This window comes from Typopeltis vanoorti, chromosome 10, assembly GCF_054136105.1.
Source record: "Typopeltis vanoorti isolate ZY-2024b chromosome 10, IOZ_Tvanoo_1.0, whole genome shotgun sequence".
In the NCBI taxonomy this organism is placed as follows: domain Eukaryota; kingdom Metazoa; phylum Arthropoda; class Arachnida; order Uropygi; family Thelyphonidae; genus Typopeltis; species Typopeltis vanoorti.
In genome coordinates, this window is record NC_143558.1 from 90,840,998 (window position 1) to 90,862,748 (window position 21,751).

General features: G+C 36.6%; 1 protein-coding gene across 2 annotated transcripts in view; it reads right to left on the minus strand.

Moving 5' to 3' along the window:
• The window catches only part of LOC150102584 (inactive ribosomal protein S6 kinase delta-1), a 519,967-nt gene extending 500,534 nt beyond the window's left edge, over window positions 1-19,433 (minus strand). For both annotated transcript variants that reach the window (XR_016548936.1, XM_090399211.1), the window contains exon 1: window positions 19,239-19,433. Coding sequence is in view for 1 of the 2 variants with exons in the window: in XM_090399211.1 (XP_090255337.1) it covers window positions 19,239-19,337 (99 nt within the window). In the remaining variant the exon portion in view is untranslated. The remainder of the gene's footprint in view (window positions 1-19,238) is intronic.
• Between the last annotated feature and the right edge of the window lie 2,318 nt (window positions 19,434-21,751).

The following is a 21,751-nucleotide window of genomic DNA, read 5'->3' on the forward strand; positions in this document are numbered from 1 at the left end:
TGTCGACATTGATGACGTACCAAACCAACTACAGATGGAAGTTTTGGAATTACAACACAATGAAACATTAAAGAACATTTTTGTTTGAAAATATCCAAAAATGTTATTGTCGCTTACCAAAAAAATTTGAATGAATAATCAGTTTCGCAAAGATGATAATTGTATTTAAAAGCACATACATTTGCAAACAAGCATTTTCTGCCATCAGTTTTAGAAAAAATAAATTTTATTCTCGAATGACTGATGAACATTTGCATGCTTCGATTCAAATTTGCACCTCAGGTTATATTACGTGGATATTATTATTATGTGAACTCCAGGGAGTCCAAAGACTCATCGAGGGAGGGCACCTACTCTACAGCTCTGACTCTGCCACTCAATCCACCAGCTACAATGAATCGCAACTACACCAACACCATTTATCGCCCACAACCACCACTAGCATTTTCAAAAACACAATCACAAACATCCATACCCATGGCGGAATTCGACCCCACAGCCTTTTGGATGGAAAGCAGATACAGATAATTTGGCTAGGGGAAAACAACTACAAAAGGCACATTAAGCATGGAGACACCCATATTGTGATGCATAAACTATATTACTTTGTTTTTACATGATAATAATTTTTCATTGATTTTTCATTCATTTCATTTCATTGATTCATACTTTAAATATTTCTGTGTTTTTTAAGATTGATATAATAAAAATTGATAACTAAGTATTTTTTTCACTCACTATTTTCTCTTAATAAACGCTTGCGGCCCGATTATTAAAAATAAAATTTGAATGTGGCCCGCGAGCCTGAAAAGGTTGCCGACCCCTGCCTTACACTATGCAACATTGAACTGACAGTTCCACTTACCTGCCTATTCATGCAATCTATTCAAGTCCTCTTGTAAGGCCATAACATCTGCTTGACTCTGCATTGCTCTCCCCAACTTTGTATCATCTGCAAACAGCTGCACGTCACCAGTTAAACCCATCCCAATATCATTAATATACAAATTGAACAACAATTGGTACCAAAACTGAGCCTTATGGCAAATCACTAGTGACCTTCCTCTTTTGGGATACTGCACCCCCATATACAACTTTCTGATAGATATCTAACAGCCAGTTACTGATCCAACTCAGAGGTTCATGAGAAATCATGAACCTTCACATTCCATGCTTCACTTTTTCCAATGATTTTGGGGCAAATAAAAAGATAGGGCAAAGATAGTGCAGCACAACCCTGCTGCACTCCTTTTTCCAATTAAACACGTCTATTTCTCAAAGGACTGTTTTTACTGAAGCTTCTTGATTGTCAGACAGCTCTCTTATCAAGAGAATTAAATGTGCAGGTATTCCCATTGAACTCATTACAATCCAGTCTGTTGTGATCCACACAATCAAAAGCTTTCTTATAGGCAATAAAACAGATGAATAGTTCCTTCTTAAACTGACTTGTTCTTTTCATAATCCATTTCATGTTTGCTATCTAGTCACTAGGTCCTCTACCTCTCCTAAAGCTTGCCTGTTCGTGTGACATTTCTTTATTCACATACGGCTCCAGCCTTTGTTGGATCACTTTCAGCATAACTTTACATGCATGTGAAATTATGCAATGGTTGTATAATTCTCATAATCTCTGTGATTCAATTTTTTTTTTTTTTTTTTAAGAATTGGGATGAATACTGATTTTTTACAATCAGTGGGCATATTTTCTTCCAAACCTGTTGACAAATTTCAGTTAATATATTAACTATTTCATCCCCAGATTATCTCAATACTTCTACTGACATTCCATCAGATCCAGGAGTTTTTTCTTTTGGAAGCTGTTCCATTGCTGATATTCCAAATCAGATGCAGGGGATGGGTACCTGGAAACCAGAATAAGAGAGAATAAAAGAATTACAAACAGTAGGAGTCAACTCTGGAGATTAAAGCTTCAGAACAAGGAGACTTTTTGGAATCCACTTAGGACAAGATTCTTCTGATCTTTTTCTTAAATAAAAAATAATTTTAAAAAAATGTAATATAATAATATTAATAATAATAAACAGAATCAAAAACTGATAGTTTGTAGTGGCAAGAGAATATTTATCAAGATCATCTCTGCAAAAATTGAGATAAAGTAAGAATCCAGTGATATAATATAACCAATGGAGGGAAAAAGAGGTAAAAGCATAGGTGGACAAAAATATGGATAACACTTTATCAAGACACCAGAAAGCAAGACTGCCATCTTAATATAACATAAGCTCAGTGGCATAGCTAGAGCTTTTGCCACCTGGGGCAATCCCTGAATTTGCTGCCCCTCTCAATACAATGTTAAAAATACAACAAAAAGTCAAAATGACATATAGGGAAATAAATTAAAACACTATGTTTATTTTTGAAGTAAAACTTTAATTCCAACATCCTAAAATGTTATTTTTCTTGCTTTTCTGTTAACAAAATCATCGATGACATTGGCAAAGTCTATTTCATAGTAATGTAGGTAATTCTTAATCAATTTTAATTTAGAAAAACTCCTTTCACAACTAGCAACACTTACAGCAATTGTGAGGAAAATTCGCAGTAGTATTACAATATTTGGAACTGTGTTCTCGAGACTGTATTTTAGAATTAACTACAAAAGTTCAAAAAAGGTTCAAAGTGCCCCCCCCCCCTTCCCGACTACACCACTGCATAAGTTTCTTGCTTTTGCCCTTTCAAAATCAGTCTTGATGTGTTGATAAACTGTTTAGACTTAGGTGCTGGTTTAAACTCATAAAGTTTAATGGAATGAATATAGCACATATAAATAAACAGAAGCTTAACTGATCCTGTATTACATCTCAGTCACTGAGATATCATCCGGAAAACAATATTAAAATTGCAAAAACACACAAAAATGCACAAAACAATAAGTGGAAAAAATAGAGTGAAAGTCTAAACTGCATTTTTGTGTGTGTGTTTTTGAAATTTTAATAGTATTTCCCAGATGATGTTTCAGTGACTGAGACAAAATATAGGATCAATTAAACTTGTGTTTAATTATTTACATGTGCTGTATTTATTCCATTAAATCATATAATGTGATGCATTGATAATTCGCAGCTATTTCAAATTTCTGTATGAACAGAAAATGAAGATGGAGATTTTGATGAAAGTCGCTTATGACTGTGCAGTTTTTCTGTTATATAGCCTTGGTATATTTCTTGGGAGACCCAAGGACAAAAATTTAAAGTGGAATATTATTATTATGAGCAACTCCAAGGAGTCCTTAGTCTCATCAAGGGAGGTCCTAAACATCATGTCAAGAACTATCCACCATTTGCACAGTGTCTATCATACTTTGCTTTGAACTCATTCACAGTCATGGAACCCAAAACAGACTCTGGCAACCTATTCCACTCATTCACTACTCTCTAAGCAAAAAACCTAGTTCTAACACCCATGCTAACTACACGCTTACTCAGTTTCCATGGATGGCCGTGCAGTTCTCACCAACACACACCTGTTCTGAAAAATTTCCTCTGAATTAATCTTGTAAAAGCTACTCCGTAATTTGTATGTCTCAATAATATCACCACTTTTCCACTTATCAATCAGTTTCTGTAACCCACAAATCTTCAACCTGTTCTCATAAGGTTCATTCCAAAGACCTCTGTCTATGGAATGAACTCTGGATCCTCTCCACCTCTTCCTCATTGCCAAGAAATCCAGGTGACCAGATCTGTGTGCAGTAGTCAAGATAGGGTCTTATCAAGGCCGGATAAAGATGAATAATTAACTGCTTGCCAAATATTCTTCAGTAATCAAGTAATCTGATGAGCTGCAATAGCATAGTCACTTTTTGCTATGTACCCTCTAAACTATCCCTATCCACTAACACTCCCAAATCTCTAGCTTTAGCAATTTCCTGGAGTACAGTTCCACCAATGTGGATAACAGCTGGTAATCTTTTTGCCCCAAAATGCATAACCTTACACTTTGCCACATTACAGTAACATTTCCATTCTCCTTTGCCCAGTCTGCCTATCTATTCAAATCATCCTGCAAAATTTTGACATCATCTACATTAACTATTGCTCTACCCAATTTTGCATCATTGGCAAATAACTGAATAGTTCCTCTTAGATCCTTTCCTATATCGTTAGTGAACCAATTAAACAGTAGTGGTCCAAGAACCCTGCAGCATGCCACTAGTCATAGGAGTCTATTCCTGAATAAACTACCTTCTGATGGAAACTAGCATCAGTCCATCTTACCAACCCTATATCCATCAATATGGAATGAATGCTTCTATACCAATATAACCATGTCAGTGTTTATGTTCAAGTGCCATGTTTAGATCAGAAGAAAGACTGAAAACAATAATCCAACCAAGGAAATGAAGCATATAAGTCAAAAAGGTCATTTGACTTGGCATTCTTTTAATACCAGACAACATATATGAGAGTGGCTGTATGAATGCTGCTCAATAGGAGAAGAAATAAACACTAGACTATGATTTGAATTGGCTATAGGACAAACAACATCTACAAATATACTTAGAATGGTTACTAGCAAAGAAGACCTCAAGAATGTATGGAGAGTGTTTAGGGTTATGTTGTATTCTGGTAGGCATGCAAAAAATTTGTGTAAGATCACTAGTGATACAAAAATTTTCTAGCATCTCTACCTACTTGATCTGTTTTGTTGGAAACAGAAAGTCAGTTGGAATTGTGAATATTAAAATTTCCAAGGAGAATGATCCCACTATTATAAAAAGTTGGACCGCAGAAAATCAAAATGAAAGGAAATCATAAAAGTCATGATTGCTAGTGGTATTAGGAGAGCAACATAGACAATTAGATGAATTTTATAGAATGGGTACAGAGATATTTTGTGAAAGAAAATCAAAAAGAAAAGGTTCCAAATTGGAAACCCTCTGGCATGATACATCGGAGGAAACATACACATAAATGCCTGTTTTGGGATGCAAAACAGTCAAAGAGAGAGTGTAATTAGGAAAACAGGGAGGAAGGGTGCTGAAATAAGCTGAAATTTAAGTTTCTGTTAATAAAAGTAAACTCAATCTTCTAGGATGGAGAACAAGCAGCAGTTAAAGCTTGGGATGAGAAGAAAGAAAATGAGAGTCTGTAGTTGTGAAGAGAGAGAGAGAGAGGGGGGGGGGACAAATGATTTGTTTGGGCATTAGGAGACTATGAGAATGAATATCTGGATATTACTCATCATCATCAAATTCCTGATATCCTCAGGGAATGTACAGGATAATTATGATAGTAATATATGAAAAAGTTACACCACAACTAACTTCCAATCAATAAATTTTCCTCCAAATTAATCTGTTATCTGTCAAGACTCGAATATTATCAGATCTTATATTTCAGTTTTTTAAGGTACTTTTTACTGTATCAATCCATCTACATCTTGGTCTTCCTCTGGGTCTTTTTTCTGCCAACCTGGCAAAGAACACTTCTTTTGCTAATCTTTCCTCTGTCATTCTGTTTTTAAGTGACCATACCACCTGAATTTATGTCTACTAAACACATTCCTGAATGCTAACAATGGAGAGTTCTTTCCTACTTTTTTCATTTTTGATGTGATACTGCCATTGATGCCATCTGTTCACTCCACTAATCTTTCTCAGAACTCTCATATCAGAGGTCTCTACTCTTTGATCAAGTGTTTTATTTCTAACCCAGCTCTCGGATCCATAAGTTAAAATTGGTTTGACCATTGTCCTGTATACAACTAATTTAGTGTTTTGACTAATTTTTCTCTTATTCCATATAAATTTATTCAATTGACTTCCTACCACACCAGCTTTGCTAATTCTGTTGTCTATTTCGTTATTTAATTTGCCATCTTCACTAAATATCGTGCCTAAATAACTGAAATGTTTTACTTGTTCTATAGGTTCACCATTCAATGACTGACAGCTTCAGGATACAGTTGATGTTTTCAATGTTTCAACCTATTTTCATTGTCTTTGTCTTTTTATTGCTGATTTTCATACCAAACCTATTACAACAGTTACTCAATTTACTTAGGGTATCTTGAAGACTTAAAGTAAACAGCTGAGATTAACATCAACAATTTTGATATCAGATTTAATACTACTTTACTTCATAATGTGATCCGCATAGATAATGAATAAGTAAGTGGAGATAATGTGCACCCTTGTCACACACCTGATTTTACTTCAAAACATTTTCCTGCACCTCCTTAAATTCTAATTGCTGACTGACAGCTTAAATAGAGACTATGCATTGCTTAATAAAATGTCCCAATTAAACCATATAACTGTAGCATTTTGAAGAGCTTTCCTCTTGGTACCTTGTCATATGCCTTTTCTAGATCAACAAAACTTATATACAAATCCTTGTTATATTCCCAAGATTTCTCTCAACTATTTGTCTTCAAGTGATCCTGACAACCTCCACTGGGACTGAATCCATTTCTGGCCAAATTTCATCTACTCCAGCTACCTTTCCACATTTCTGGTTTTTGATCACTTTTTCTACAAGTATGGATATGTATTCCTGACTGCATTCCTGTTAGGAGTTTTCTACCATCATGCAGACACTGCTTGTTTCATTTTGTAGTCTTTGAAAATAATTACTCCAGATCTAGAATATCTTAACTTCAGTTTTCATGTCACCTTTATCGTATTTGATTCTTTTACAGTCCTTTTTTCTCCATTTCTAAACTTTTTCAATAGCCTTCAGAATATTTTGCCACCATCCTGATATTTCTTTTCTATGTTCTTACCAAAGTCCTCCCATGACTTCTGTTTAGCTAGTTTTACATAGTGCTTCGCTTTCTTACATTTTTCCTCTGTATTCTCTAAGAGCACAAGCTGACTTACTTGTGCTCTTAGAGAATGACTGCATTCCTGTTAGGAGTTTTCTACCATCATGCAGACACTGCTTGTTTCATTTTGTAGTCTTTGAAAATAATTACTCCAGATCTAGAATATCTTAGCTTCAGTTTTCATGTCACCTTTATCATATTTGATTCTTTTACAGTCCTTTTTTCTCCATTTCTAAACTTTTTCAATAGCCTTCAGAATATTTTGCCACCATCCTGATATTTCTTTTCTATGTTCTTACCAAAGTCCTCCCATGACTTCTGTTTAGCTAGTTTTACATAGTGCTTCGCTTTCTTACATTTTTCCTCTGTATTCTCTAAGAGCACAAGCTGACTTACTTGTCAGGAACTTTCAATATGCTTTCTTCTTGTCCTTAGCTGACCCTTTAACTTCCTGCGTCCAAACTGGAGTTCGGATTTTCTTACATACAACCTCACCACATGCCTCGCTCGCTAAATCAATCAATGTTTTCTTCAGGATTTTGCCACTGAATCTTCAAGGTTCGGTTCTTGTTTTCAAACTCTTTCATTTCTCCTTCAATGATGGTTGTGTGCAATGGTGGTCTGAAAAGTTCTCGGGCTCGACAATAGATGGCAACACTATCAGCAAGATTTTTTTTTTCTATGTTGGTACATTTGTCATAAACATCCATGTGAAAATGCAAGTCATTCTGTCAAGTAGTTTGTTTTATACAGCTGTCAAAAGTAAAAGTGTTGTCTGTATCCCTTGAAATGGATAAAATTGAGTATCGTGCAGTTATAAAATTCTCTGTAAAAGAAGGTTTTAATGCCAAAAGAAATTCATTCGAAGTTCATAAAAGTTTATGGGCACTCTTCTCCTTCATTTTCAACAATTAAGAAATGGACTGCTGAGTTTAAACATTGCTGCACCAGCCTTAAACATGATCCACGTGAAGAATGTCCAAAAAGTGTAACACCACCAGAAATCATTGATCAAGTGCACGATATGGCATTGGCTGTATGCGTGAAATTGTGACACCTTTCACATTCCTCATACCTGTAGTTCCATCCATCTAAATAATTCAAAGTGCGTGAAATTGTTGCGACTATAAAAGAACATGTAGGATATATTTTGCATGAAGAATTGCAAATGAAAAAGCTTTGTGCAAGATGGGTGCCACACTTGCTCAGCAGATGAAAAACACACTTGCATGAAAATCTCTGAACAGTGCTTGGAGCATTTTAACAAAAATAAAACTGATAAGTTTGGTAATCATTTCCTCCTCTGCTGTTTAGATCTCCAACTAGGATCAACTTTTCCTTTTTCAATGAGCCAGCTGCCCTCTCTAATGCCTCACAAAATTTCATCATTTCTTCCTTCGCAGACCCTTCTATATGACCATAAGCACAAATAAGTCTCATTGTCCAGTTCCTCATTCTGATATTTGCCCACATCACTCTACTTGATACTGCCTACCATTCAAGATTATTCTCATATTTAGTTGAATACTATAGCTATTCCCTCTTTTCCCTGATTGTCATTGCATGAATATAATATTTTGTATTTGTCACTTAGAAAGATCTCACCTGTTTTTGTCTTCTTTGTTTAAGTCACGCCTATTATGTTGATCTGGTACTTATCCAATTCTTATGCTAGTTTCATTTCCTTTCCATTAATGCTTATGTTGATACCACCAATCTTGAACTCTGTTGATGTTGAGTTTGGATGTGTTCTGGGATTTGTTCCAGTAGCTGACTTTTTGTAGTTTTCCCTGGTTCCTTGACAAAAACAATGTGGGCCTTGTGTATCTGATTGATGCCCCAGCTGGCATGAAATTCTGTTCAGTTGTACCATCATTTTACATTATGGTTTAAGCCAATAAGAATACAATTTGGTTGGCTAAATCCGAAATTGCCAGCACATCCTCATTCGTTCATTACCCAGGTAGATATTACTGAGACGAGTAAAGGATAATAGTGTTTGGAAAGATAGGTAGTATGTTGCCCAGGTCAACTCATCACTGTCATTGGGCTACTCCAAGTTGTGAGATAGTTGTTGATTGGTGAAAGGATAAGGAACTGTTCACCATCACACACAGTGTGCATCCAGATAGAAAGCTGGCAATCCAACTACAGAAGTCTTGAGAGACCAAATGATGGTAGTTTGCTTAGCAAGCCTTTGTACCAGACCTGGTCAAAAGAAGCTTTGGAGATATACAGTGAAACCACTTGAGATTCGCCAAACTTCTCCATCACATTTGTCCAGAGATGGGCAAAATATGTGAACAGATCTCCTGTTGATTGGCAGCAACGGAATCCATTCTGGTGGTCATTTATTAGGTGGGTGCATTCAAGGTAATGTAGAAGTTGGGAATTGATGATTTTTTCATTACTTTAGACAGGAATGAGGTGTGCGAGATAGGGCAGTGGTTGGATGGCAGTGACTTGTCTCCCTTCTTAGGAATGGGTTGAATATAGGCCAGTTTCCAGGTTGTGGGATAAATACAAGTGGAGTAAGAGAGTATGCATAGGTAACATAGGATAGGAGTCAGTTCTGGCATACAAACTTTCAGGACAATTGGAGAAAAGCCATAAGGCCAGGAGACTTTTTTGTGTCTAATGTGGACAGTATTTTTTGCATCTCTTCCTGGCAAAAGGATATAGGGGACATTGTACGTTGGGCATCTAGGATGGTTGGGGGGAGGACATTTACCATTGTCTGTTATGCATGCATTGGAAGCAAAGTGTGAAGCCAGAGGATTGGCTTTTTCTGTGGGTGATGATGCAATAGAGCCATCTGGGTATAATAGGGGAAGGAATAGTGTTGAGCAGAAGTTATGGCCAATTGCTTTGGCAAAAGACCAAAAGGCTCGGCTGCTGTTTGGACAAGTTGCTAGTTTCCTGCTTTTTGCTCTTTCAAACTCTGCTTTGGAAGCATTGGTTTTTTTTTTTTCCCATCTATTTCAGGCTTTAATATAAGCTCTAAAAGAGGATGGTTTTTTGATTTGAACCAGTTACGGCATGTTTGATTTCTCATTTGTACAGCCTTGGCACATCTTTTGGAGAACCAGGGTTTAGTTACGGAATGCCAGTTCAGAATAGTGTTGGGAATGTATGCTTCCATGCCAGTGAGGATTACTTTGGTGATAAGTTCAGTGTTTGAGATGAACAGGATGAAATATTTAGATGGATGAAACTACAGGTATGGGAATGTGAAGGGTGTCACTGACTTCCAAATTTGTCAGGCCAATTTGCCTAGCAAAGTGGTCCAGCAAATAAGAAAAGAGGTCATTATGGATTATTTTAATTACAGTAGTATAGATTAAGATGAAAAAATAGTATATGAAAGAAAATAAAAAAAATTTTTTCAAGTATCTGATGGAGAACTATCTTAGACAGTATGTAACATACAAGACATGATGATCGAAAATCTTCAATTTGATCATTTCATTAGAGGATGCATTTGTAAATAGAGTGATGTGGCTCCCTCCAGGTTGGTGAAAGTGTAGGACTTTTGTGAGGATTCAGATATTGCTGCTATATTTAAGCAATAGCTTAATATATTCCAAAGGTCAGAAGATTAAATATAGTAAGTGTAAAATGGCTGAATAAATAGAACAATAATGAATTCTCAAAGAAGAAAGCATTACAGAATCAGCATAAGATAAATAAAAATAATCACCTACATGAGGACCATAAGGAACTTGCCTGGATGGTGACTCAGTTACTAAGGGCAGAAAACAAGTGCAGTATGAGAAACAATTAGCCAATGAAGTCAAGAAAAATCCCAAAGAGTTCTTTCAATAAATAACAGTAAAAGGAAGAATGAGTATTTGTATGTATATATTTGAAGAATGAGTAAAAGGAAGAATTTGTATTATCATTTCACCAAATAATTTGGTGAAATGATAATACAAAATTTCTACAAAGCAAAGAATATAGTGGAGATATTTAATGAATGATTCGTCAAAGTATATTTCATAATTATAATTGTACAGTAAGACCCAGTTTAACGGTGATTCGATATAACGTGGTTTTTTCCGAACCCTAAAAAAGTGCTAAATTTACACTGATTCAATTTATTGATGTATTTCCCATGATTCGTATATAATACGATTACTCCCAAATCCGAATCAATCAGCGAAAGGTGACAATTCGTTGTAGCCCTAATTCCTCTAAACCCTAAATCTATGTTTGATTTGTGCATTTGTTTTCCCTGTACATTGTGTAGTTGTTCACTGGCAGTGAAACAGTCTACACTATCAATATGATTTGGAGTGCTTTGTAAAATGTTACTTATGCACTGTAGTCATTGATATTATTGACCAAGCACCTTCAAGAACAGGCAGAACAAGGGGTTCATGCAGAACCTGGAAAGTGATTCTGAAAATGAAGAGCCCAAAGAGCTTGCTACAGATTTCTTCAGTAAAAGTTTGGCGACGATAAACGAAATCATTGATCAATTTGTAGCAAATGATCCATCCAGATTTTGAAAGAAGTAAAAAAGCAAAATGAGGCATTCTGGATGTGATCTCTTGCTGCCGACAATTGCTTAATGAGAAAAAAAGAAAATGACACCAAAAGACTTCATCACTAAAAAATCAAGAATTACAGAAGAGCCAAAATCTTCAGCAACACAAAAATAAACTTTGTATTTCTGTGTATGTATGTATGTATATGTTATATATATTTTGCAAGTTAATATAAAAATAACTTAAAATTAAAGTAAAACTTGTTTATTCTTGGTCACGTGTTCCCCTGTCCCTATTTACTATGTGTTAAAATGAACCTGTTTAACGCTGTTTCGTTTAGTGCTTTGTCTTCTAGGAACGCATCCTGGGTATTAATCAGGGTATTACTGTAATCACTAATTGTAATAAAGGTGGTAGGTCATGACAACACAAACACGTGTGGGAGGAGAGCAAAATTATTTTGCTTCACAAACAAGGTGATAAACACATTTATGTCACTGTGGAAAGTAATAGTAATTCATAACACCACTTCAGTGTCATTATGAACTGCAGCATCTTCTACATTCACTGGCCAGCCTGATTAGTCAAGTGGTAAGCATGTCCACTCTCCAGCCAAGAAGCTACAAGCGTGAATCTCTCCAAGGGTATGAACGTTTGTGTCCTACAAACCATTTACTATATGTACTGCTGTGACCTGAGTCCTGGTGCAGCAGTATGACCCTTGATGTCTTTGCACCATTAAAATCAAAATAAAAAAAAAATTTTAATTCACTTCATTCATATGCTTATTTTCAAAGATGACATTTATCTACAATTTCAGCAAAATATATTGCTACTGTTAGATAAAGTACCTCTGATTAGATACCATCATATACACTTACAATATGGCGCTCCATCCACATTTTTTCCATGCAGCAAATATTATTTTGATAATTATTTCCATGGGTAAGGCTAGGAATCCAGTGTATTACATCGCGCAGCTCTATGTGTTCTATACAGAAGAATGGCTAAGGTTTAGATACACCTGACAAATTCACAACTATGCACTGTGTTTAGTGTGACAATTTCGAAGACTGGTAAAATATCCTGTCAATGGCATCCTTAGCAACTGTCCCAATGCTATTGCATTCCTACACCACTTGTGATGTGGCTCATTAAGCTGGATAGAAAACCTGATTCTTTCTTAGATGGCAGACTAGTTGTGATGAGTAACTAAACTAACCTCTGCCATAGTCTTCAAAGCTAAACCTTTGGAATGGGAAAAGGTAAGTTTGGGAAAAGGGGAATAAACAAGATGATATGCAACCAAAAGTAGAAACATCATCATCATCTAATTCCTGAGCCCAGATTTGGTAACCTGGTTTTCAAAAGGACAAAGAAATGTTGGAAAGGGTCCAGAGGCAACTGGCTAAGGTAGTTTCTGATCTCTGGAATGTCAAATATGAGAAAAGGTTGAGAAGATGCAATTTGCAGAGACTAGTGGATTGGAGGAGGAGGGGTGATATGATAGAGATCTACAAGTTGGTAAGGAGTTGTTATAGGATCTTTATGTTATCGTTTATGTTATTGTCTATTCGTTTTAAGACTTTCTTACATGAACTTCATTTCAACACAAAATTCAATTTTATCCTGCTGAAGACTAAATTGTGATCACTTCCAATTTCCAATCCTATGCACACTCTTGTGTCCTGCACCAGGTGGGAAAACATGACTATCAAAAATAACAGAGTCAATAAGACTTTTCTTATTCCTTGCCTCTTCTCTCCATGTGAATTTATGCACATTTTTATTATTACCCCAAGACCTCATGGCGTCAGACTCATCTGGAAGGTCCTTTTATCACACACACACACACACACACACAGCTCATCATACAGTGCCTTGAACACATTCAAACTCCTTGCAGACACCACACTCTCAGGCAAGGCATTCCAATCATTCACAACTCTGCATGAAAAAAAAACCTGCCCCTCACACCCTCTTTATACAGTTTCCAGGGATGACCTCTGGTTCTCCCCTTATCTCCCACCATTTTCTGTAAAACCTCTCCAACATTAATCCTATAACAACTCCTTACCAACTTGTAGGTCTCTATCATATCTACCCTCTTCCTCCTGTCCACCAGACTCTGCAAATTACATCTTCTCAATCTTTCCTGATACTCGACACTCCAGAGGTCAGAAACTACCTTAGTCAATTGCCTTTGGACCCTCTCCAACATCTCCTCATCCTTCTGAAAACCAGGTGACCAAATCTGGGCACAACAGTCCATGCGTGGCCTAATCAAAGCCTTATACAAAGGAACAAGAATCCCCCTACTTCTACACATCAGTGTCCTCCGCATCAGTCCCAGAAGCCTTTGTGTTGTCTTCACAATTTTGACTATGTATCCCCTAAATTTCAGATCCTTATCCACTATCACCCCCAGATCTCTTATTTCTTCCACCTCCAACAATATATCCTCACCAAGCATAAATTCTGCATCCCATCTTTGTTTTCCAAATTTTAAAACCTTACATTTTGCAACATTGAACTCACATCTCCATTTCCGTGCCCAATCACTCAATTTATTCAAGTCTTCTTGTAAGGCCACAACATCTTCACTACTCTTCATCGTTCCTCCCAACTTTGCATCATCTGCAAACACAACTGAATATCTCCATCCAAATCTTCACCTATATCATTAATATACAAGTTAAACAGTAATGGCCCCAAAACAGACTCCTGAGGCACTCCACTAGTGACTTTCCCTTTCCTGGATATTGCTCCCCCATACACAACTTGTTGATACCTATCAGATTGCCAGTCTCCAATCCAATGAACTAATCTAATATCCAACCCCATCTGCTCTAGTTTCACTATCAATTTATCATGAGGTACTCTATCAAAAGCCTTTGCAAAATCTAAGTATATTACTGTGTATCCTTTTCCTCTGTCCAAGGAAGCAGTCACTTTATTGTAATAAGTAAGTAGATTACTAAAACATAACCTCCCTTTAGCAAATCCATGCTGTCCATCAAAGATAATACCATTGTTGTTGACCCAACTCTGGATCCTAGTTCTCACAAGCTTCTCCAACAACTTAACCAAAACATCTGACACAGAGATAGGACTATAGTTTGATGCTTGAGTTCCATCACCTCCTTTATGAAGTGGCACAATCTTTCCCTCCTTCCACTCCTTAGGGACTTGATCGAGTGCAAGACTCATATTAAAAAAATATGTCAAGACAGGTGTCAACTCCCTGGCACATTCCTTCGGAATACGTGGTGATATATTATCAAGTCCCACAGCCTTATTAACATCTAGTTTACTCAGCTCCCCATAAACCTCTTGCTCACTTACAGTCAGTCTCTCCTCCCCATCATTACTGTTCTCAATCTCTCCATGAAGTCACATTCACAAGATTGAAAGACCTTTCTGAATTGCTTATTAAGTATCTCCACCACACATTCTGCAACAGCTGTCTTTATACCATTTTCTCCAATCAATGACATCCTTCCATAATCATTCTTTCTTTTGCTAGCTACATACTGAAAGAACTCCTTAGGATTCTTTTTGGCTTCATTAGCTAACTGCTGTTCATACCTCTCTTTAGCTATCCTCACCAACCAAGTCACCCTCCTTGCCTGTTCTTTGTAGACCTCATGGAATTGGTTATTTCCACTTCTCTTATGCTGCCTCCACAATGCCCTCTTTCTCTGTATCGCATGTTTAATCTCTTTATTCATCTATCTCACACCTACCTTATTTAAACCTTCTCCCCCTTGGAATACACTTAGACATTGCATCTACCAGATAGTTTTTGAAAATCCCCCAAGCTGCATTGATCTCTTTTCCAGCTAACTCCTCATTCCATTATGTTGGAACATTGTGTCAATAATAACCAGTCCATGTCCTGAGCAGAAATCTAACAGGTATTTGTCATTATTATTAGCTTTGCTCTTTTCTCCAAATTTTCTCAAAATATATTTGTATGTCTCAGAATCATTTCCTACTCTGCTATTTACATCCCAAACAAGGACCAACTTTTCATTATTCATTGTGTCAGTTGATTTCTCTAAAACTTCAAAAAATTCCTCTCGTTCTAGCTTAATAGCACCATCTGTGGGGCCATAGGCACAAATAAGTCTCATTGTCCAGTTCCTCATTCTGATATTTGTCCACATCACTCTACTTGATATTGCCTGCAATTCAAGAATATTAGCCTCGTATTTATTGTTGAATACTATCACTATTCCTTCTTTTCCCTGATGGAGTAGGTATGGTCTAGAGGGGGGGGGGGGAACCAATTGAGCAAGTATATGGATACCAGTGAGGTGGGTGATTGTAAGAATGTGCAAAACATGCCTAATCAGAATCACTGGTAACATATCAGAATGGGAGAGTCATCATAAACCATAAGGACAGTCAGAGGCCTAAAAAGCTATTGCACTTTATGCAAACTAATACCAGGAGCATAAAAAAAAAAGAGGGAGGGGGGGAGTCTTTGGCATTGGTTACTTCCTCCTAACCAAGGGTTACTGGAATTAGTGAGAAATGGCTGACAGCAGATGATATAGTTGATGGGATATAGAATGTGAAGGACATAGTGTTTTCAGGGAGGATACAGAGATATCAATGGGGGGGGGGAGGGCTACTACTGGTAATAATAGCCAATGAACTACAAGCAAAGAAAGTAGGAGTTCAACTTTAGACCAGTGAAAATAGCACATCTGAGACCATCTGTTGTCTGACAGCAGTCAACAGAATACAATATGCAGTTAGTTGCTTTTGTAGACCAGGAGATGGAAAAGATGATGGGGATAGTATGCATCAGCAAATAAGCTGAATGAGTGGAGTGTAGGTAATTATTACTTGGGAATTCAACAAAGAAACATAGATCAAAAAGAGGAGAGGACACATGGGAGAAAAGAAGGAAATGGAATTTATGCAGTTACTAAGGAATAATTATCTGAGGCAACATGTGATGGAGTGTACTAGGAGTTTGAGAGTGCTAGATTAGATCTAGTAATAACTGTATTATAGAATCTGTATGACTACATTTCTATCAAATGGTTAGAGTAATCATATGGTGTAGAATTTTCATTTAAGAGGGAATATATGTAGAACTACAAAGCTGGTACGTATGACAAACTTGAATTACCATGGCATGAGAAACTACAAGGCCTAGATGTTGATAGTGAGTAGGAGATAGTATAGGAGTGTTTGAGAGAAGTAATAGCAGGCTGCATACCAGTAGCACACTCAGGATTTAATCTTGGGAGGGGCGAGTTGAGTAGACGATTTCAGAACACACACTACGCATCGCATATGACCTCTATGACTGAGCAACTGCAATGATCAACAATTCATAAGCATAGAAATAGAAGACATGACACAACATAAATTTAAAAAATGAATTTTAATTAGGGAAAGATTTTTGGAAAATTTTTTAGTGTTTTTTTTTTCCTTTTTCTTTTGGGGATGGGGCCCTTGCCCCCCCCCCCCTCTGGGTGTGCCACTGCTGCATACCTAAAATCATGAGGATATATAAAATAGGAGTTAAATGGATGAACACTAACATTAAGCAGGAGCTATTATAAAGAAAAATTTGTGGAGGAAATTTAAAGAGAGGGGGGTGACCACCAAGCACATGAGCAAGATGCAAAGCACAGACCAGAAGGGTAATCAGTGTAGTAAGAAAAGCAAAAGCAGAGTATGAAAGGTAGTTAGCAGTAGAGGCCAAAAATAATCTCAAAGAGTTCCTTTGGTATATTATGATTATTATTTTGTGACACCTCCAAGGAGTCTAAAGATTCATCATCACCACCACTAGTATTTTTTGTCTGAAATCTGAGTGTGTCCTAAAGGTCAATGCATTGATGAAAAACCAGAGTTGCCGGGAGAAAAAAACCCTGCTACCTCAATATGAGATCGGCTAACTCACCTTCAACTGAAAAATTCCATATAAAGATTCCTCCTGTCGTAATGAGAATCGAACTTAGGCCACTACTATTTAATGATATAGGAAAAAGTTTGAGAGGAGCTATTCATTTATTTGTCGATGATGCAATATTAGGTACAGCAATAGTTAATAAAGATTATGTTCAAATTTTGCAGGATGATTTGGACAGACTGAAAGTCTGAGCAAAGAAGAATGATGTCAGTTTAATGTGGCAAAATATAAGGTTATGTATTTTTTGATCAAAAAATTACAAGCTATGTATCACACAGATGGAACTGTGCTCCAGGAAATTGAAGAAGTCAGGGATTTGAGGGTGTTAATGGATAGGGAGTTAAAGTTAAGAGGGAACATTGCAAAAGTGTTTAAAGCAGCTCATCAGATTACTTGGTTACTGAAGAATACTCTAACAAGCAGAGACCAGGAGGTTATTTTACTGTCTGACCACAGAATGCGAGACTCTTCGACACTGATCACAATTTGCCTTCTGCTCATGGCAGAAGGCAAATCCATTCCGACAATAGTGTAATCAATGCATTTCATGGGATGAATGTTTATTATTATACATCAGAAAATTAGCTTTTCTTTTATGAAAATTCTAGTTTTTAAAGTGGTAACTATTTTGCTTGTACAACAGTTGGAAAATTTTACGTATAAAGGACGCGATTTTGTGTGTTGGTGATGAATTTATACATAGCTTTACTCCTTTCTCCCCTTCAACACGAATTCACTCTTCTTGGCAATCTGGTAGCCAGTGATATGGTATCTGTGGTCAGACAGTACATCTTTATCAAGCCTTGGTAAGACCCCATCTTGACTACCGTGCACTGATCTGGTCACTTGAGTTTCTTGCTAATTAGGAGGAGATAGAGAGGATCTAGAGACGAGTGACCAAGCCTATAAAGTCTATGGAATGAACCTCATAAGGACAGGTTGAAGATTTGTGGATTACGGAAATTGGTCAATAGGCAGAAAAAGGGGTGATATGATTAACATATACAAATCATTGAAGGTTTTTACAAGATCAATACAAAGGAAATTTTTTAGAACAGGTCTGGTGGTGGGAGAACCAGGGGCCATTCTTGGAAACTGAGTAAGAGTGTAGTTAGCCGAAGCATTTGGACTCGATTTTTTGCTTAAAGAGTGGTATATGAGTGAAATGGGTTGCTAGGTGCCACAGATGTAAATGAATTCAAAGCTGAGTATGATAGATACTTGGCATGATGTTTAAGGCCTCCCTAGATGAATCTTAAAAGTCCATGGAATAGTTTTCTCTGGTACTGTTTAGTAACATTTCACATAATCACTTCTGATGAAGCACAGAAGCATTAAACTAGGAGAGTAAGTCTTATTATTATTATTATTATTTTGACACCTCCAGGGAGTCCAAAGACTCATCGAGGGAGAGTGTGCCGACAGCATCAAACGATTGGTCCCCTTCCAACTACTAACCGCGCTCAAACATACTTAACTGAGCCATTAGTAGCAGAGGCTCTACCAATCGACCAACCTTCGCCGGCAATTCTTTTCAAGTCTTTCTGATTACAAATGGCTAAAAAAATTTTTGTGCATAATCTTTGATCAGGATACAACAGTATAAAATGCAAGAATAGTTTATACTAGCTATGATTACTTTCTGCATAGATTTGCACATGCAAAATGTTACTTACTGCAGATTGCTTGCAGCAATATGATTTTTTAAATTTTCACCTTGAACCGAAAAAAAAAAAAAAAACATAAAAAATAATTCTCGAAAATCGCTTTCACTGAATTAAAACTATGTCAATTAAAACCATTAGTGAAACGGTTATTTGTTGCCCCCGTTAGTCGTAGTAATTATTTTATGAACCTTTTTCATAAATGTCACTTTCTTAAAATATGGACGAAGATTGATCAATATAATAAATAATAAGTAGCAGAATTATACTAAAACAGAAATAATGAAAAAAGTTCCAGAAGTTAATAATAAGCTGGCTCGATCATATGTAACGTACGATTATATATTGTTATACCTTTAATGTCACGCGATAAACTGTATGCCCTTTTAAGTGACGAGTTGGATGAGAAACATCGAATGTTCTCAGTACGGTATCATCGTATTTTTTTGCCATTCAGAGAACATGCAAAATGTTTAGTGATCCAAAGTTATTATAAGAAAAATCAAATGAAATTCATCAACCGATTGCATACAGCCTTAAACGCTCATACAACCACGTATAAATAATCCACGGTAACCCTAAAACGCCATCTGCGCAAGCACAGTAACGTACAAATTAATCCGAACATTCACTCTAAAGGAAAATATTTTATTATTATTATTATTATTATTTGGTAACCTCCATGGACCAACAGACTCATCGTCGGAGGCCAACACAACCAGTAACATGTCTATCATAATGAACTTTGAAGTTATTTACATCACCTGCACTCACAACGCACTCAGGCAATGCATTCCACTCACTAACAACTCTTTACCTAATATTCTACTCCTCACACCCTTCTTCCCCATATCTTTATATAACTTCCAAGGATGGCCTCTCGTTATTCCCATCTTAACATACATCTAATAACATACATACACCTAACCTGAAGTCCTCTATCATATATCCTATTTTCCTCCTGTCCACCAATCCCTGTAATCCACATTCTCTCAAACGCTACTCCAGAGTCCTGATATCACTTTGGTCATTCGTTTTTGAACTATCTCTAGTTTTTCCCCATCACAACGAAAACTGGGCGACCAAATCTTAGCACAATATGGGGTCTGACCAATATATTGGTCAATATAATAAATAATAAGTAGCAGAATTATACTAAAACAGAAATAATGAAAAAAGTGAAAAAAAAAGAAATGAGAAAAAAGCCTTATATAGAGACACCGTCACCTCCTTATCCATACATGACAATGTGCTTTTTATCATAGCAGCAGCAGCAGTACGATGTGCAGTCTTTGCAACACGTGTAATGTACCCTGAGTACTTCAGTCCACTGTATACCATCACTCCAAGGTCCCGAAACTTATTCACTTCCTGAAGTACATCTGCACCAATACACTCCACCAATGCACTCATTTGTCCAAGCTAAAAGCATATTCAAAACTTCCTGTAGAGAATTAACATCAGCACTACTCCTGATAATTCTATTTAACTTTCCATCATCGGCAAACATTTGAGGATCCCAGCCAATCCACATGATATATAATTGACAAATTTCACAGATAAAGTTACAGTAGAGGCTGAAGAACAGACACCTGAGGCACACCAGTGGTCACCTTCCTTTTCTGCTCCATCATACACAACTTGCTGGTATCGTTCAGAGAGATAATCTATGATCCATTTAAACAATATATTATGTATTCCTATCCTGTGCAGCTTGTACACCAACTTATCATGTGGTAATCTATAAAATGCTTTTGCAAAGTCCAAGAATATCACTGTATATGATTCTCCCTTATTCAACAATTTCGCAATAAAATAAGAATAAAAAGTTAACTCAAACTTTACCTAATAATTTAAATAGGCTCCTCTGTTCCTGTTAAGCTTATTTATTCGCTTAGGCGGACTCTACCAACCTAGAAACACATATTTTGTATTTCTGCATCTGGAAACCATACTTTTATAATGGATGTATTAAATTATCCTTCGTATCACAATTTAATGTTTCAAATCTCTTCTTCACTACAGCCCCCAGAATTTCTATCGAGTTAATGTCAGAAGTGTTACTTGTCCACTGATGCAATCAGATGTTGTGATTTTTAGGAGGTCTCACTTTTTTTGAAGTGTGGTATGGAGTGAGATCCTGTTGGAAGATTGGTTCGTTGTCTTTCTAGATCTCTGGGACCACACTTTTCTCCAATATTTTTTAAATATTGGTCACTTTTTATTATGCCATCAAAAGGCACAGGTGTTCCTAGACCGTCATGTGTTAAAAAAAAACTCCAGAATATCTTTTTAACTGTGTGTTTAGGAGCCTGTGGAAGAGAGGGCAAGAGAAATCTTCTCAGCCCCATCATTTGCTAACAAAGGATATGCGCTCTCCTTGGACAAAGAAATGGCTCTAATCTTAGAATAAAACCTTCTTCCACTTCTCAACAGTTCAATCTTTGTAAACTTTCGCCCACTAGAGCCTCGTTTTCCATAGGCTTCGTTAGCAGTTTTTTTTTTCTCTTCTGTGGACTGTTTTCCCTGATTCCTGCAATCTTTAACAGACTGTCATGTCAGAAACATTAATCAACCTAGCTACAAAGTTTCAATTTACGTCTAATGTAAACAATCTTGGATTCATTTTGCTTTTCCTAACTAGTAAATGATCTTGTGTAAGTGTAGTTTTCTTTTTTCTCCTACGCTTTCCTTTTCTGTCGGGAGAAAAGGTATACCATTCTCAATAAGACTCTAAAATCGCATTAAGAGTAACCGAACCAACATCACACTCATTCAATTTGCCTTTGAGTCATCGATGTCCACTGAGAAAGAGTACATATTTTCGAACGCTTTCTTGGCGATGTAACCATTTTATAGCTACACAA